At 38.5% G+C, this 19576-nt stretch overlaps 1 protein-coding gene across 3 annotated transcripts; it reads right to left on the reverse strand.

Annotated features, from left to right (window-relative positions):
- Window positions 1-505: 505 nt before the first annotated feature.
- LOC104117049 (uncharacterized) lies at window positions 506-18880 on the reverse strand. Of its 3 annotated transcripts, none has more exons than XR_690997.4 (4): window positions 18457-18880; window positions 18166-18288; window positions 1998-2908; window positions 506-1835 (listed from the first exon to the last, which is right to left on the reverse strand). XR_690997.4 is itself a non-coding variant. In XM_009628029.4 (4 exons), exons 1-3 carry the CDS (start codon window positions 18469-18471, stop codon window positions 2669-2671), a joined length of 378 nt encoding a protein of 125 aa, XP_009626324.1. In that variant the 5' UTR covers window positions 18472-18879; the 3' UTR covers window positions 506-850; window positions 1998-2668. The 3 variants fall into 3 exon arrangements, 1 of the variants encoding a protein (XP_009626324.1); XR_690998.4 differs by having other exon boundaries at window positions 506-1841; XM_009628029.4 differs by having other exon boundaries at window positions 506-850; window positions 18457-18879.
- Window positions 18881-19576: the final 696 nt, after the last annotated feature.

The raw sequence follows: 19576 nt of genomic DNA on the forward strand, positions 1-19576 counted from the left end.
ACTTCCCTTTAGAATTGAGGAGTGTAATTACTCCCTCCCAATTACACGTAATTTCACACTGTCCTAGTAATTACTTAGCCAAACAAACACGAGAAACTATGTAATTATCCCCAATTACACTTAAATCCAATTCCCTTGTGACTTTCCAAACACGCTTATGTTTAATACACATTCTTCAATTAAAATCTTTCCCATGCAATAGATACACAGTAACAGAGTTGTTTTTCACACAACAGTGATGCAAGAAAAATGTGTTACAAAGTTATATGAGACTTTCAACCTTGGTTATTAGTAATAATCACTTATAATATTACTGAAAATCACTTTAGCTGAGATTTGGTTATTAAGAGCAATATATATCAATGGCATAATATTATCAGATGAGATCAAACTTCCTATTGATAACGTTTTCCTAACAATTCAATACACTAGGAAAGATAAACACCATTTCAGCTCTTTTAAAGTAACAAGGGATGCCAAAGGCTCCCTCAGATTGTAATCCAGATTAAACCATCAAAAGTGTGATTCTTTATCAACAGAAGCATTCACAACAAAATCTGTAAAAGGGATGATTAAACGAATTAAACAGGGAAGATGAACAACATTTAATTTCAAAGCCATATACTGGTACAATGACAGCACCCAAACGATACGATAATGATAGTAAACCTACTGGACATCATGCCTATATACTATCAGTGCATCCGAAGGTGGATCCCAGAAATAGCTGACAAAAGACATTCCTCATTTTCTGGCATAGAAGACATCCACACTCAATTTCAATGGCAAGAACAAATAGGGAAGATATGAGCAACCAAGAGATACACAACATATTTCCAGAAACCTGAAACTAGTGTACCATGTTATGATGTTAACAGCCATCAAACTTTCAGCAAACCAACAAAAATAGGGCAATATGTGAAGCATAAAGGCAACCTGTTAACATTACTAAAGAGTACTGAGCATTAAACCAGCATAACTTGCTCTTTGCAATACACAGAGTTGATACATTCATTATCCCTATATGTTCTTTCTTGAAAAATTTATCCTGATGGAATAATGAACAGAGTTCATAGCATGTTTGCTCAAACTTTTGGGAAACTAGAAGCTTTTATTTTTCATAAGAAATTTATTTTGGAGAGTTAGGAGTTTGGCCAAACTTCTGGGGGAAAAATAAGTGCTTTTCAGTAGCAGTAGCAGCTGTTTTTTTCAGTTGGGAAGAAAGTGAAAATAGGTTCTTCCTATTAAGATCAAAAGCATAAGCTGTTTTTTTATTTTATTAAGACAAAAATACCCAGTATATGTACAAAAACTAACCTCATGCATCGACAATAACACATCGACGACCAACGTCTCAGAAACATGCTCTCTCTCTCTCTATTTTGTGATTTTATTTTTTACATTTTGATAAAAAGAAATTGAACAACTTAATTAAAGTCTCATAATAATTATTTCAAATCGTTAATCTATCTAAATACTACTAATTGTAAAGCAAATCTTTACATGCCATTTTTCGTAATTTGACACTAGAATGAGGCCTCCTTGGCATAAACTTCGTAAATGCTAGGAACTGATGAAATTGTGAAACTTTGTGGAAGACTGTCAGTAAGCCCAGAAAGCAGATCAATCTTCACGGAGTTGCAACACATTATCAAAACTCCCGGTCAATTTCCCACGTAGATCTAAAAATAGACAGAACTTCCAAGTTTTCTCCTCTTTCACATATTAAAGTTTTTAAGTAATCAAAATGACATCAAATTTTGTCAAATTTTCATTCTCTTGTTTTTCTTGGACGCGAGAAAGCATATTATAATAGTTGGACGAGCTCCAACAACCTGCTCCTACCAAAAATCCATGTCATCACATTCATGTGAGGGAACACTTCAATACAAATCTCGTATTGAAGGTACAGCAGTCAAAGGTATCTAAACAAAGATAGGTATACAACAGAAATATCAATGGCAATAAATAAATAAATACATAAATGAATAACCAACCTGTTGAGCAACCGAATGCCATTCGCCAACTGTCCCGAGATGATCCTGTCACTGAACTCATCCTGTGTCTCCGGAAGGGGCTATGTAGTTTCACACATTCATTTTCTTTGAGAAGCTCTTCGCAGTTGAAGCATTCTCGCCAGATAAACTCAACAATTCTCTCTTTCTCTTTCTTTGGAATGTGTACTTAATCACTCTATCATTTAGAGGTTGGCTAGGAACCCTATTGTTTACATCAGACGCCCCCAACAGACTGGTTTATTATCAGAACTCTCTGCACATCCCAGCTTCATGCCTTGTTCAGCTTTTCCTGTGGACAATCCTTGGGCCATCTTAGAAGGATCTTCACTAGGAGCATTGCCTTTGGCTAGAATTGAATCTTCTCTCGAGAAATTATTGGTTGGCATTTTTTCCATCTTTGAAAAATGTCCGGAAAATGTGTCTTTGTGAATAATTTCACTATCTAACAGGTTTCCTTCAGCAGCACGAATTCTCTGTATACGTCCATTTTGGTATAACTCTGGCGCTTTGTTTCTGAAACTTACCGAGGGTAAATCCGCACTAGCAACATAACAATTTCCAATGTTAACCTTTCTCCGAGAACACTGGTAGCGCTCAATTTTCTGGTTCATACTGGCGACCTCTGAATTAGAAGCTGTCACAGAGTCATTCTATGATTCTGGAGCCAATACAATTGTGTTCTCCTTTGGTAGTTCTCCAGGAGTAGTAATATCATGATCCTGTGATTTCTTTCCTTCTTTCTCTTTGTTGTAGACTCTCTCAAGTTCAGCTTGAACTTCTCTCAACTCATTCGTGAGATCACTTACAATATCTTCCGCTTCCTCAAGTTGAGCTTCAAGTTCTTCAATCTTCCTCTGTTGACTAAAGGATGCCAACTCTGATTCAATAATCTGTCAACAAGGATAGATCAATAAGATATGGAAAAAATATAAATATGTGGAGGACTGGAAAAGAATATGTTTGCAAGATGTCTTCTAGAAGAATGATATATAAAGAAAGGGAAAAGAAAAGAGAAAAGTTAATGTTGGTTGCATGTGCATGGGAATCGAGAATCAAAGAAGCTTCTTTCATAAATGAGAATCAAAGAAGGCTCACATTTAAAGGTGAAATATATGTAATAAGTCTGTTAACCGTTCTAGAACAACAGTGGGACTCAAAAAATTCTAAATTGGTTGTCAACTTAATTCCTACTACGAATCTATCCAACTTCAACACCAGAACCTAACATATATAGCATCATGACAAAATACGATCGTGTGAACATTGAATATAATACTGTAGCTTGGTTTAACAATGATTTCTTGCAGAAAGAGGCAATAGTCTACAATAAAATGTTCAAGGTATAAATAAAGTAATCAAATATAAGAAGAAAATTAACAAGGATATATAAACATAACAAATAACAGGACTATTAAAAAAAAAAATGAGATACCAATACGGTGCATCACTTCTAATTTTGTCCCAAGAACTCTTTGATGACTGGTAATAAATAAAAGGAGAAGAGATATACATTTGGGAAGATTTTCTCTTTTTAACATTTGTGAAATTTAAGACTCTTAAGCAGTATGCTTCCAAGTGGATTAATTTATCACATGAATTCACTCTTCAATTAAACTTGAGGAAGTGAAAATTCATTCCTTTCCATTGACTTGGACAACATTGAGAATTAAGTACAGGTGCTCAATCGCAGGGTTGGCGCTTTTTCAACTACTTGTCTAGCCTTACCATCGAGCGGTTCTAACAAGGATCAAGCAGCATGGAATTTGGTGACTGAAAGAGCTGAGGAAAGGCTAGAGTTGAGCAAAGGCTAGTAGTAAAGGGAGGGAAGGAAAAATCAATTTAGAGCATATCTTTTAGCATCCTTATGTACTTACTACATGTGATTGCTTCATGCTCCGAAGGAACTTCTTATGGGATTCACCAGATAAGGCTAGAAAGTTTCACTTAGTAAGCTGGGAAGATGTTGTAATATTTTCAAAATTGGACAAATGTCCTTCCAAGTGGCAATGAAGAAATGAGTGTGGCAATTGCACGGAAAATTCAAGACAAGTGCTTGTCATGCTTCAAACCTCTCTTAAAACCTATAAATAGGCATTTAACTTGGGCAACAATAATCAGCAACTTTCCTTGATTTTTCGTTCTTCACTAGCTTCCCTTTGTTGTCTTTCCTTCTCAAAATTAGTAGTCTATTTTCTTTTGTTCCCCTCTTTTAAATAGTTGGGTTTGTAATTGTTAGTTTACAGATATATATAGTGTAGTCTTATCCTACATTGGAAGATGAGTAATATCTTCTTGTAGTATATAGCTATAAATAGGGACCTCTTGTATTGTATTTATTATCTAATATCAATAACATATTTTCTCTCGTGTCTTCTCACATGGTATCAGAGCATTAGTGAGAAACTCGTCGTTGTGCATCGTTCCAGCGACTTCCGGGAAGAAAGACCTCTTTGCCGTGCAATTTTCCGGCGACTTAGAAGGTTGTCCGTAAGCAAATCACTTTCTGTTGGTGTTGTGCAAAAACCAACACCACCACAAGACTCCTCAGGCTCCGGCGACCAAACCCTAGTCAACCCCACCAGAAAACACACGTCCACGCGCACTCACGCGCCTAGAAAAGAAAAAAAATTCCGGCGAGATCTGACCCACGCGCCGGCACGTGAGCACTGTTCCGTCCAGATTTTGAAAAAAGTTCAAGCTGAACAGTAAGATCGTCTAGTAATTCCGATCCTACCCTCACTGGTTTTGTTTCATTCCGACCACTTTGAGTTTTTCCGTCCGCTACAGTAGATTCCGGCGTGAACAGTGTTTCCGACGCAGAACAGCGTTCTGCTTTCCTGCTGTAAATAGTGTTTTTCAAGCTATTTCTTCAGTTTTCTCACCGGAGTTACTTATTTCCACTTTTTCAAGTTAACCCTACTACTACAAATTATAACGACATGGGAACCGATACTTTGAATAGTCGAATAGTTTCTTTAGCAGATTATATTGAGTTCCTTCAGTACAAAGCATGTAAGCAGACATCTTCTGAGATAGCTTCTGTTGTTCAAACAGGTAATAGCGTGACTTGTTTCTCCTGATCTTCATCCTCTGAGTCTTGGGTCATTGATTCAGGTGCATCACATCATATTTCTGGTAACAAATCTCTTTTCACTACTATTTCGTATTCTCAATCTCTTCCCAAAGTCACAATGGCCAATGGGTCTCAAACCATGGCAACTACAATAGGTCAAGCAAGCCCACTTCCTTCTTTACCTTTAGATTCAGTCCTTTATGTTCCCAATAGTCCTTTTAATCTCATAGCTGTTAGTCGCTTAGCCAAATCACTTAAATGCGCTGTTTTATTTCTTGATGACCATGTTTTTATACAGGAACGCAGTACGGGGCGGATCATTGGTACCGGGTGTGAATCAAACGGACTTTATTACCTTATCCTTGCTAAATCACATGGACTCACATCTTGTCTTCCTTCTACAACTTGTCCTGTTACTGATTCACCAGATTTATTACATAAACGGTTGGGACATCCCAATTTGTCAAAACTTCGAAAATGGTATCTGGTTTATCTCACTTGTCAGCTCTAGAGTGTGAGTCATGTCAGATGTTTGGGGTCCTAGTCGGGTCTGTTCCACCTTGGGATTACGCTACTTTGTCAGTTTCATTGATGATTATTCCAGGTGCACTTGGATATTTTTGATAAAAAATCGATCTAAGCTGTTTTCTATTTTTCAGACCTTCCACGCTGAAATTCAAAATCAATTTGGGGTTTCTATTCGCACATTTCGTAGTGATAATGCCCGAGAGTATTTGTCTTCCCCATTTCAGCAGTTTACCATGGAATTATTCATCAAACATCTTGTCCGTACACATCTCAACAAAATGGGGTAGCTGAAAGAAAAAATAGACATCTTATTGAAACTGCTCGTATCCTACTCGAACAATCTCATGCTTCGTTGCCTTTTTGGGGGAATGCAGTTCTTACATCTTGCTATCTTATTAATCGTATGTCATCTTCAGCTATCCAGAATCAAGTTCCATTCTCTGTCATGTTTCCCCACTTACCTTTGTTCTCTCTTCCACCTCGTATCTTTGGAAGCACTTGTTTTGTCCATAACCTTACTCCAGGAGCAGATAAGTTAGCTCGTGCTCTTAAGTGCGTATTTCTGGGTTTCTCGAGAACACAAAAGGGGTATCGATGCTACTCTCCTGACCTCCAACGGTACCTTATGTCCGATGATGTTACCTTCCTTGAAACCCAATCATACTTCACAGGTTCAGGTCATCACTTAGATATTTCTGAGGTACTACCAGTTTCATCTTTTGGAGATTCAGTCACTCCAACTCCACCACCTACAGCTCCAGTTGTAGCTTCACCACCTATAGCTCCAGTTGTAGCTCCACCACCTACAGCTCCAGTTGTAGCTCCACCACCTATAGCTCCAGTTCTTGATATTGTTATTACTGGCAGTGATCAGGATGGTATTACTAATCTGAAGCAACATCTCTTTCAGCACTTTCAGACTAAGGATCTGGGCAGATTGAAGTATTTTCTAGGTATTGAAGTCGCTCAGTCTAGCTCAGGTATTGTTATTTCACAGCGGAAGTATGCCTTAGACATTCTTGAGGAGACTGAAATGATGGGTTGCAAACCTATTAACTCTCCTATAGATCCGAATGCTAAGCTTCTGCCTGGATATGGGGAGCCTCTTAGAGACCCTACGAGATATAGGAGGTTGGTTGGCAAATTGAATTACCTCATAGTGACTAGACCTAACATTTCTTTTCCGATGAGTGTTGTAAGTCAAGTTATGGATTCTCCTTGTGATAGTCACTCGGATGCAGTTGTTCGCATTCTTCGGTATATAAAGTCAGCTCCAGGCAAAGGATTACTATTTGAGGATCGAGGCCACAAGCAGATTGTTGGGTACACAGATGCTGATTGGGCAGGATCACCTTTTGATAGACGTTCTACGTCTGGATATTGTGTTCTAGTAGGAGGTAACTTTGTCTCGTGGAAGAGCAAGAAACAGAATGTAGTTGCTCGATCTAGCGCCGAAGCTGAATATCGGGCCATGGCTATGGCGACGTGTGAGTTAGTTTGGGTCAAGCAGTTGCTCAAGGAGTTAAAGTTCGGAGAAATTAGCAAGATGGAACTAGTGTGTGATAACCAAGTTGCTCTTCATATTGCGTCAAATCCGGTGTTACATGAGAGGACTAAACACATTGAGATCAACTGTCACTTCGTCAGAGAAAAAATAATTTCAGGAGATATTGTTACAAAGTTTGTAAACTCGAATGATCAACTAGCAGATATTTTCACTAAGTTTCTTACTGGTTCTTGTATTAGCTACATATGTAACAAGCTCGGTACATATGATGTGTATGCACCGGCTTGAGGGGGAGTGTTAGTTTACAGATATGTATAGTGTAGTCTTGTCCTACATTGGAAGAGGAGTAATATCTCCTTGTAGTGTATAGCTATAAATAGGGACCTCTTGTATTGTATTTATTATCTAATATCAATAACATATTTTTTCTCGTGCCTTCTCACAATAATTTAATATTTTGTTGATTCACGTATCCTCTTGAGTAGAGGTAAGCTTGTTTAATCCTGGGAAAATATTTCACACTGCTGAAATAGTTTCTTAGGACAGTGCCCAATACGATTCAAGCCAATTCGTGTATTTCTGCTCACAAATAATATTATTGCAGTTATATTGTAATTTTCCTGTTGTCATTTTACTACAATCTAAGAAACTATGGCAAACAACACTGATGCTGAAAATACTGTCGATACCACCAATATTTGCGCTACCTCCGCTGCTCCAGTCCCAGTAGCACTATCATATGCTAGGCTGTTTCCGGATGTGTCAACTATTGAAATTTTCACCAATGAAAATTTCAAGCATTGGCAAGAACGTATTTTCTCACTGCTTGATGTCCATGGTGTTGCACATGCACTGCTATATCCACAACTTAGTGCAGACGCTGATAATAAAATAGTGAAATCATGGAAACATGCCAACAAGGTATGCCATCATACTATATTATAAACTATTTCTAGTGAATTGTTTGACGTGTATTGCAGTTATAAGGAAGCAAAAGCTATCTGGGAAGCCTTAATTAAAAACTTCACTGTTGAAAATGCTACAAAACAAAAATTTGTAGTAGGAAAATTATATTAGTGGCAGATGAGAGATGATAAAGAGATGAACGTGCAAATCAACGAATATCAAAAATTGCTAGAAGACTTGAAGGCCGAAGGGATGTCTTTACCAGAAAAGTTTGCTGCTGGAGTGCTAATTGAAAAGTTGTTTGACTCATGGAGTGACTACAAAAACAACTTAAAGTACAAACAGAAAAATTTCATCATTGAGGAAATTGTGACCCACATCCTAATTGAAGACTCCAACAGAAAAGAATCTGCCAAAGCTAGGATGACAGCTCTTAAAGCAAACTTAGTGCAAAGCAGCAACAACAACCGCAAAAGGTACGAGAATAAGTCTCAAGGTTACAAGCCTAAAAATCCTAACCTTAAAAGAAAAAAAGGCTCTTGTTTTGTTTGTGGAAAACCAGGCCATCATGCCTCACAGTACACGTACAGAGCAGGAAATGATGAAGGAAAAACTAATACTCCTAAGGCTAACTTAGCTGAAGGAGGTGATATTATTGCAGTTGTCATTTCTCAAGTAAACATTGTAGCACATGCAAAAGAATGGGTGGTAGACTCTGGGGCTACTCGGCACATTTGTGCAAATCGAAAAGCATTTTCTTCTTATACCCCGAGGATGATAGGGAAGAGGTCTACCTTGGAGACTCAAGTACTACCAAAGTCTTGGGTAAGGGTAAAGTTCTCCTGAAACTCACTTCGGGAAAAACTTTACCCCTTGTTGTTGTACTACATGTTCCTACTATGAGGGCAAACTTGATCTCTGTATCCTTGTTGGGAAAAGCCGGAGTGAAACTGTCATTTGAATCTGATAATATTATAATGACAAAAAACAATGTGTTTGTGGGAAAGTGCTACTGTAACCACGGACTCTTTGTACTTAATATTTCTGATGTTATTGTAACGACCCGGCCGGTCGTTTTGAGTATTATAACCATGTTCCCTCATTTACTGCTCAAGTTATGCTTTAAAGTTATTTTATGACTTACCGGGTTAGTTAGTTCGGGTCCAGAAGGATTTCGGAGTGAAATGAGACACTTAGTCTCATACTTGAAAACTTAAGTTGGAAAAGTTGACCGGATGTTGACTTATGTGTAAACGACCTCGGATTTGAATTCTGATGATTCCAATAGCTCCGTATGGTGATTTAGGACATAGGAGTGTGTCCGGAAAATTATTTGGAGGTCTGTAATGGAATTAGGCTTTAAATGGCGAAAGTTGAATTTTTGGGAAGTTTGACCGGGGGATTAAATTTTGATACCGGGGTCGGAATCCAATTCTGGAAATTTTAATAGGTCTGTTATGTCATCTATGACTTGTGTGTAAAATTTGAGATCAATCAGACGTGATTTGATAGGTTCCGGCGTCGTTTGTAGAAATTGGAAATTTCAAAGTTCATTAGGCTTGAATTGAGGTATTATTCGTGGTTTTAGCGTTGTTGGATGTGATTTGAGATTTCGACTAAGTTCGTACCATGTTTTAGGACTTGTTGATACTTGGTATATTTGGTTGAGGTCTTGGGGGCCTCGGGTGAGTTTCGGACGGCTAACAGATCAATTTTGGACTTGGCATTCCAGCTGAAGAATGCTGGTTTTCTGTCACTGGTTTCCTTCAACGCGATCGCATGAGAATGTCTGCGATCGCGTAGGCTAAGTTGGAGCAGTGAGATTTTGTGCTATGCGATCGCGTGAAGGCATCCGCGATCGCGTAGGTTTGGCCAGGCTGTGCTACGCGAACGCGTGGGAAATGCTGCGTTCGCGAAGAGGAATGAGGCAGAAGGCTGGGCCACGCGTTTGCTTTATGCGATCGCGTGTGGCTGAGGATCCTGTGCTTTGCTCGTGAAGGACATCGCGATCGCGTAGGGTTTTTTCTGGGCAGCTTGCAATTGCACTTCACGATCGCGGGACCTTGTCTGCGATCGAATATAAGAAATGACTGGGCAAAATGTTTAAGTTCCATTTTTACCGATTTGGAGCTCAGAGACAGGATTTTCGAGAGATTTTCAAGGAAAACAACGGGGTAAGTGTTTCTAACTCAATATTGGTTAAATTACCCGAATCCATAGTTGTTTTTGACATTTAATTAGTAAATTAAGTTGGAAGATTTAGAAAACCCTCTTGGTTTAATTTGAAGATTTGAGGGTCGAGTTGATGTCGAAATTTGGTAAACTTGGTATGGGTAGACTCGTGGTTAAATGGGCTTTCGGATTTTGTACCTTTTGTCAGGTTCCGAGACGTGGGCCCCACAGGCATTTTTGAGTTAAATTTCGAATTTTTATGGAAAATTTGTATTTTCATGTGGAATTAATTCCAATAATTTTTATTGACTGAATCGGACTATTTGTGGCTAGATTCGATGCATTTGGAGGTCGATTCATGAGGCAAGGGCATAGCGGAGTAAGCAATTACGCGGTTTGAGGTAAGTAACAGTTCTAAATTTGGTCCTGAGGGTATGAAACCCCAGATTATATATTATGTGATTGGTTTTGAGGTGACGCACATGCTAGGTGACGGGCGTGTGGGCGTGCACCGTAGGAATTGTGACTTGGTCAATTCCATGGAACTGTGTAGAAAAATCTGTTGATATCCGTACATTTTTCCCCGTATTAGAGAAATTGATCTATGAATCATGTTTAATTCATATGTTTACAATGTTGGGACCCACAAAGGTCGTGTAGTTGTGGAATTATCTGCTAAATTGTTGTTTTGCACTCAGTCACAGTGCTATTTGCACATTTTTACCTCAACCTCTCTTATTCATTATTGATGCATCATATCATTGTTGTTGGGCTGCTTATCATGATTTCTGAGAGCCCGAGAGACTGGAGAGGTTGATGACTAAGTGAGGTCGAAGGCCTAATTGTGAGGATATTTATGGTATCGGGCTGCACGCCGCAGCATGTTTCATTGTTATATGCCATGATTGGCTTGATATAGCGCTTCGGCTGAAGGAGCCCCTCCGGAGTCTGTACACACCCCAGTGAGTGCAGGTACCTATTGAGTGCGAGTGCCGAGTGCGGAGTGATTGGGAGGAATGAGTGACTGTGAGGAAAGAGTGACTGTGAGGTTGGAGTGAATGGGAGGACTGAGTAATTGTTATTCTGAGAGAATGCATTGATTTTATTATTGCTGCACTTCAGCTGTCATATATCACTATTTTGGAAATTTCGGAAAAACAATATTTTCTGTTTCAGTCAAATTTGATATAAAATTACTATGGAGTTTTAAATGTTGTTGGAAAGTATTGTATTTGGACTTAGCTGAGAAGCTCGTCACTACTTTCAGTTCTTTATTTATTATTGTTACTTACTGAGTTGGTTGTACTCATACTACACCCTGCACTTCGTGTGCAGACCCAGGTGATCCCAAACACAGTGGGTGTTGATTCTTTCGCACAGTTAATTTTTCCGGAGATTCAAAGGTAATTGCTGTGTTTCGCAGACCTTGTCTCTCCTTCCATATCTTCTTGTTTACTGTATTTGGTCTCAGACTATATAAACCGTGTTTTCCGGACTTGTGATGTATGGATGCTCATGTATTCAGTGACACCGAGTTTGGGGAGTATATTTATATTCAGTATTTGAGGGATTTTTCCCTTAAAATTAATTATTATGTTTTCACTATTTAAAAGAAATTGTGGGCTATTGAGTTTGTCAGCTTGCCTAGTATTAAAATAGGCGCCATCACAACATGCAGATTTTGGGTCATGACAAGTTGGTATCAGAACCGAGGTTACATAGGTCTCACGAGTCATGAGCAGGTTTAGTAGAGTCTTGCGGATCGGTACGGAAACGTCTGTACTTATCTTCGAGAGGCTGGCGAACCCTTACGAAAATTTTACCTTCTAGCATTCTGTCGTGCGAATTTGTTGATTCCGGAAACTAAAATTCTGTTATTCTATTCTCTCACAGATGATGAGAACACGTACTACCGGATCGGACGGTCAGCCACCAATTAGGGCCGCGAGAGGCCGAGGCCGTGGTAGAGGCCGGGGCGGAGGTAGAGGTAGAGGTGTAGCTCGTACAACAGTTGGAGTAGCACATGTAGCACCACCAATTGCTCCAGCTCAGGAGCAGATTCCAGACATAGCTGAGCCGACAGGACCAGCTCAGGCACCAGCTGTGCCCATTGTGATTTCAAGCCTTCAAGAGGCCTTAGCTCAGATTTTGACTATTTGCACTGGCCTTGCTCGGGTGGTTTCGGCTCAGGCCGCACCTGCCACTTCTCAGGCCGGGGAGGTACTCATACCCTTGTTGCCCGTACTCCAGATCATGTAGTACAGGGACTTCAGATACCGGGGGCATTACCAGCCCAGCCGGCTGCAGCTGCTCAGGCCCCGATAGTTCCTGTTATGGCAGATGATGAGCAGAGGAGACTTGAGAGATTTAGGAGGCTTCAACCTCCATCATTCAGCGGTGTTGAGTCAGAGGATGCTCAGGATTTTCTGGATAAGTGTCAGCGAATGCTTCGGACAGCAGGTATTCTGGAGACCAGTGGGGTCTCGTTCACTACTTTTCAATTTTCTGGGACTGCCTTCAGATGGTGGGAGGCTTACGAAAGGTGCAGGCCGATCGGTGCAGTACCACTTACATGGCAGGAGTTCTCCGTTCTCTTTTTGGAGAAGTTTGTGCCGCAGTCTCGCAGAGAGGAGTTGCGCAGACAGTTTGAGCAGTTAAGTCAGGATGGCATATCTGTGACGCAGTACGAGATGAGATTTTCTAAGTTGGCTCGTCACGCAGTTTGGTTGGTTCCCACTGATAGGGAAAGGATTAGGAGGTTCATTGATGGCCTCACATATCAGCTACGGTTACTTATGACTCGGGAGAGAGTATCTGGTGCTACTTTTGATGAGGTAGTTGGCGTTGCTCGGCATATAAAGATGGTCTGTAGTCAGGAACGTGGAGAGAGGGAGGCCAAGAGGCCTCGTGGTCCAGGTTATTTCAGCGGTGTTCCTTCAGGGGGTCAGTTTTACCGCGGTAGGGGTCGTTCTTACATACACGCTCAGACGGGTCGTCCAGTTCACCGTGGCGCGTCATCCGGCCATGGTTCATATAGTTCTCATCAGGGCCAGTCATCTCTCAGTGCCCTTCTAGCCTAGAGTTCGTCTCGTGCCCCTTCAGTTCACGGTTCATTTGCACCGGGTGCTTCTAGCAGTTATTCTGGTTCTCGGGGCCCGATTGAGTCCGCATCACCATCAATACCGGGGAGTTGCTTTGAGTGCGGGGAATTTGGGCATATGTGGAGACAGTGTCCTCGTCACTCGGGAGGTCCAGTGCAGCAGAGGAGTCAGACTAAGACTTCAGCACCAGTTACTTCGCCACCCGCCCAGTCAACTCGGGGTGGGGGTCAGTCAGCCAGGGGTCGCCCAAGAGGGGGAGGCGGATCACGCACCAGTACTGTATTTGGAATTAGCTGAGAAGCTCGTCACTACTTTTAGTTCTTTATTTATTATTATTACTTACTGAGTTGGTTGTACTCATACTATACCCTGCACTTCGTGTGCAGACCCAGGTGATCCCAAACACAGTGGGTGTTGATTCTTTCGCACAGTTGATTTTTTCGGAGATTCAAAGGTAGCTGCTGTGTTTTGCAGACCTTATCTCTCCTTCCCTATCTCCTTGTTTACTTATTTGGTCTCAGACTATATAGACCGTGTTTTCCGGACTTGTGATGTATAGATGCTCATGTACTCAGTGACACCGGGTTTTGGGAGTATATTTATATTCAGTATTTGAGGGATTTTTTCCTTAAAATTAATTATTATGTTTTCACTATTTAAAAGAAATTGTGGGTTATTAAGGTTGTCGGCTTGCCTAGTATTAAGATAGGCGCCATCACGACATGCGAATTTTGGGTCGTGACAGTTATCAATGGAAATGCATCTGCTTCTGCTTATATGGTTGAGTCTATTTCTTTATGGCATGCTAGACTAGGACATATTAATATCGCAGATATAAGAAAAATGCAGTCATTGGGCTTAATATCTGGTTTAGACTCAAACAATATAGACAAGTGTGAAATATGTGCTGGAGCTAAAAGTACGAGAAAGACTTGTTTGTCTGTAAATAGAGAAACCGAATTATTATCCTTGATTCACACTGATTTAGGCGATCTAAAGCAGACTATGACTAGAGGTGGTAAAAGATATTATGTGACTTTTATTGATGATTTTTCTAAATTTACTAAGTTGTATTTGCTTAGAAATAAAGATGATGCCTTTAATGCTTTTATTTCTTATAAAACTAAGGTTGAAAATCAACTTAGTAGAAAAATCAAGAGAATTAGATCTGATAGAGGTGGAAAATATTTATCTTTAAATGATTTTTGTGAAAGGAATGGAATTATTCATGAAGTAACTCCGCCTTATTCACCCGAGTCAAATAGAACATTGAAAGAGATGATGAACTTTATGTTAGTTAGTTCTAATGCACCTGACAATTTATGGGGTGAAGCTATATTATCTGCATGTCACTTACAAAATAGAATACCACATAGAAAAACTCGCAAAACTCTATATGAATTGTGGAAGTGTTATAAACCTAACTTGAAATATTTAAAAGTGTGGGGGTGCCTTGCTAAAGTTCTTTTGCCTGAACCTAAAAAGAGAAAAATAGGTTCTAAAATTGCTGATTGTATGCTTATTGGATATGCTAAACATAGTGTTGCATATAGATTTCTTGTTTCAAAAGGAGATGTGCTTGATTGCAATACTATAATTGAGACAAAGAATGCTGAGTTTTTTGAATATATTTATCCATTATCTCATAAAATTTCTCACACTTGTTGAAACAAATAATGAAAATACCTCTAACGAGGAACTGAAAAGGAGTAAAAGGCCTAGGAAAGAATATTTTTCTTATGGAAATGATTTTCAAACTTTTCTTGTCGATAATAAACCATCAAATTATTTTGAAGCTATATCTTCTTCATAAGCTAATTATTGAAAGAGGCAATAAAAGTTGAAATTGATTCTAATTTGAAAAATAAAATATGGATTTTAACAGATTTACCTCCTGGTACAAAGCCAATTGGTTGTAAATGGATTTTCAAAAAGAAACTTAATCCTGATGGATCTTTAGATAAATATAAAGCCTGGTTAGTAACAAAAGGATTTTCTCAAAAACAAAATATAAATTATGTTGATACATTTGCACCAGTGACTAGAATTACTTCTATTCGAGTTTTAATTACATTAGCTTCAATCCATAAGCTTTTTTTCCACCAAATGGATGTTAAAACAGCTTTTTTAAATGGTGATTTAGAAGAAGAAATTTATATGGTTCAGCCTGAAGGCTGTGTCATTCCAGGACAAGAAAATAAAGTTTGTAAATTAATTAAATCTCTTTATGGCCTTAAACAAGCTCCTAAGCAGTGGTATGAAAAATTTAAACAAGTCTAACTGAGAGACGGTTTTTCTTCAGTCGAGGTGGATAAATGTGTTTATACTAAAGTGGTAGACAATGATTATGTGATAATATGTCTATATGTTGATTACAAGCTTATATTTGGTACAAGTTTAAATATTGTACAAAGTACTAAATTATTTATGTCTGCTAATTTTGATATGAAAGATCTGGGTGAAGTAAATACAATATTGGGAGTTAAAGTTATAAGGAGTGAAGATGGAATAATGTTGTCACACGAACATTATGTTGAGAGACTTCTTAAGAAGCTTGAATATTTTAATGTCACATCTGTGAGCACTCCTTTTGATGCTAACTCTCAGTTGAAAAAGAATAACGGTGACCCAGTTGCTCAATCTAAATATGCTCAGATTATTGGGAGTCTAATGCATTTAATGAATTTTACAACACCTAATATAGCCTATGTCGTGTGTAGACTGCGCAGATATACTCATAATCCCAACAACGAGCATTGATCTGCATTAGCCAGACTAATGAAATATTTGAGAGGAACTATGAATTATGGTATCCTATATAGTGGATTTCTTTCTACTTTAGAAGGGTACAGTGAATCTCTGATTCAGATGAGACAAAATCCACTAGTGGTTATGTATTCACTCTTGGTGGTGGTGCAATATCGTGGAAATCAGCTAAACAGACGATCATAGCTAGATCGACTATGGAATCAGAGTTTGTAGCTCTGGAGTTAGCTGGTTCTGAGGCTGAGTGGCTTAGAAACTTCTTAGCTAATATTCCTTTAATAAAGGACGTATTGCCTCCCGTGTCTGTGCATTGTGATTATCAAACGGCAATAGCTATTGCAAAGAATAAATCTTATAATTGTAAAAGTAAACACATGAAATTGAGACATGATGTCATAAAATAATTGTTGAGAGATGGAATAATTTCCATTGACTATGTGAAGTCATAGATAAATTTGGCTGATCCTCTGACTAAACCTGTGGGAAGAAAATTAATTCTTCAAACCTTAAAAGAGGTGGGGTTAAGGCCGACATGTTGTCAATAGAGATGGTAACCCAACCTATGTGATTGGAGATCCCATGAAGTACGTTCATATGGGTAATAACAAGTTGATATTGGCATGAAGCACTAAAAGAGAGTGTTTGACTGCTACTAATTGAGAGGTTGAGTTATAACTCTTAATGAATTCATATTCCTTATGGATGGTGTATTTAAAAAGCAGTATACACTTGATGAATTCACCTATATGAGAGTGGAGTGGGGGTACTCCTATGAGATTTTGGCCTAGTCTCTAGAGCTCTCATGAATAACCGGGCACGCACATGGCCTAGTGGCACAAAACTACATTGACAGCAAAATTGTGAGGGTCAAAATGTGATTGATAAGATCTCTGACTTACAATAAGAATTATTGGTTCATAGAAATACTATATTTCACCAGTAATTCTGTAAGTTAAATTTTATCAGTCTAAGTTTGGTTCATAGTCCAAAAGACACCAAACCTATTGCATTTGGACCATACAAATCCAACAAATCTTACTCCTCTTTGTATGAAATTTTTGAAAATATGTGGGGGAACTGTTGTAATATTTTCAAAATTGGACAAATGTCCTTCCAAGTGGCAATGAAGAAAAGAGTGTGGCAATTGCATGAAAATTCAAGACAAGTGTTATACACTTATCATGCTTCAAACCTCTCTTAAAGCCTATCATTTAACTTGGGCAACAATCATCAACAACTTTCCTTGCTTTTTCGTTCTTCACTAGCTGCCCTTTGTTGTCTTTCCTTCTCAAAATTAGGAGTCTATTTTCTTTTGTTCCCTTCTTTTAAATAGGTGGGTTTATAATTTAATATTTTGCTGATTCTTGTATCCTTTAAGTAGAGGTAAGCTTGTTTAATCCTGGGAAAATATTTTACACTGATGAAATAGTTTCTTAGGACAGTGACCAGCATGACTAAAGCCAATTCGTGTATTTCTGCTCACAAATAATATTATTGCAGGTATATTGTAATTTCCCCGTTGTCATTTTACTACAGATGTTACACTGTTAAAGAAATTGGGGTCTCGAGGTGAAAGACATACAAGGCCTTATTAGAAGTACTTATTGGGACAAAGGAACATGCTTTATGAAGAGTGGTAATAACCAAAAAGTATGAAATTCTGGAAAGACTAAACATATCACGCTTCTACCTGTGGTCATTGGGTTAATATTATGAATGGATAAAAAGACTTCAACAACAACATCATATTCAGTGTGGGAATGATAGTAGATTCAGCTTTGGAAAAACCATCACCCTTTGAAGTCCCGAAAATCATTTTGGCGTTGTTTAAAACAAGAAATATCCACTTGAATACATTTAAAATCAATGTTAGTACAACAACAAAAGATGCTCGCTTCATCTAATTAGTTAGCCATGACCATTAAAACAAATCAACAACAAAATTAAATTATCAAGATGATCTCAAGAAAGGAGGAGGAAAAATGAAACACAGCGATACCACCCAGTCTACTTCAGAAAACCCAAGTCACGAGGATAAGAAAAGATTAATTCACCTGCCCCAAGCTAAGATCTTTTTAATTTAAAAGAGTTCACCTTAGAATCCGTTATCTGTTTGCGCTTCATCGGCGTCCGTAGGCCCTCTTCTTTTACCACTTGAGCTTTCTGTTCCGACACCATAATCCTCGCCGCATACGCCCTTTCCAAAGCTGTTAATCTCTGCAACCAAAAAAATAAGTTTCAAAATAATCAGAATATACTACTAAAACTAGTCAATTCCAAACTAGCTTGGGTGGGTTATATGAATCCCTTTGGACCCTTTTCATTCCAAATACTCCATTATACGACTAAAATCACGTTATCCAAAAAAAAAGTCAGAATTGATACCTCGTCAATGTCCATCGCGGTTTCCTTTAACCATTCAAAAGTTGTCGTTTAAGCTTTTCCAGACCAAAGGTGGTTTTCTTTTTTCTTAGAAACAACTGTCTGTTAACGAGGGAGCTGAACGTTGTATTGCTTTGATGTTGAATTATCCATTGCTAGTTGAATTACAAAATTGCCGTGGTACATTGACACTGCCCGGGCGACTTTTGGACGGAAAAGAAGATCTAGAGCTGCAACGGCCTAACTTTTTGTTTTTCCCTTTATCAGAGTAGTATTTTCCAGTGTTTGCCGGTAGGGATGACAAGCCGTGCTGGGCGGGCGGGTGAATGACGGTTTTAAGAGAAAATCCACAAAATTTCAACCGGTCCCGTATTACAAATGCACCAGCATTCACCCGTTCCGTCCCGCACCGCTTAACTCTTTTTTCCCTTCATTTTGTTAGTTTATTTATTTATAATCTTTTGGTTAGAATTGTTTTATACATTTATGATATCTACTCATACTTTTTATTTATTTTAAAGATTACGGGAGGCTTTAGCTAAGGAAAGAAGAAGATAAGATACTTACTAGAATTAAATCTGGCACATATGCAATAAAAGTTACTTAACAAAAAACTTTGACATGATAGTAACTCTTTGCTTTTTAACTTTTTATTTTTGCTAATAGAATATATGTTATTTTTATTATATTCAAGCTAATCCATTGGAATAATTCTTAAGCCACTGGAATATATAAATAAGCCAATTCTCTAATCCAATGGAAGGTGGTCTTGATATGTAATTTTTAGATATTACATTTTCAGAACAATATGACGTACAAGCAATTGGTTTAAATAATATGAAATTTTATTTTGCTTCAATATATTACGTGGAATCAATTTTATCTTCATTAAGGCAAAAAATTGAGTTTTCTTCTTTAATTAAGTTTTAAAACCCGCCCCTGCCCTGCACCCGCATATGTTTAAATCCACCCCGCGCCCGCGCCCGCCCCGCATGTGTTTAAACCCACACCGCATCGCACCCGTACCGTCCCATTGCCATCCCTATTTGCCACTATTTATGAAAGAAGTCATGTTTAATATGTATGTTTATTTTAATTAAAAAATTGTTACTCAAAACACCAA

This window comes from Nicotiana tomentosiformis, chromosome 6 (genome assembly GCF_000390325.3).
Source record: "Nicotiana tomentosiformis chromosome 6, ASM39032v3, whole genome shotgun sequence".
In the NCBI taxonomy this organism is placed as follows: Eukaryota; Viridiplantae; Streptophyta; class Magnoliopsida; order Solanales; family Solanaceae; genus Nicotiana; species Nicotiana tomentosiformis.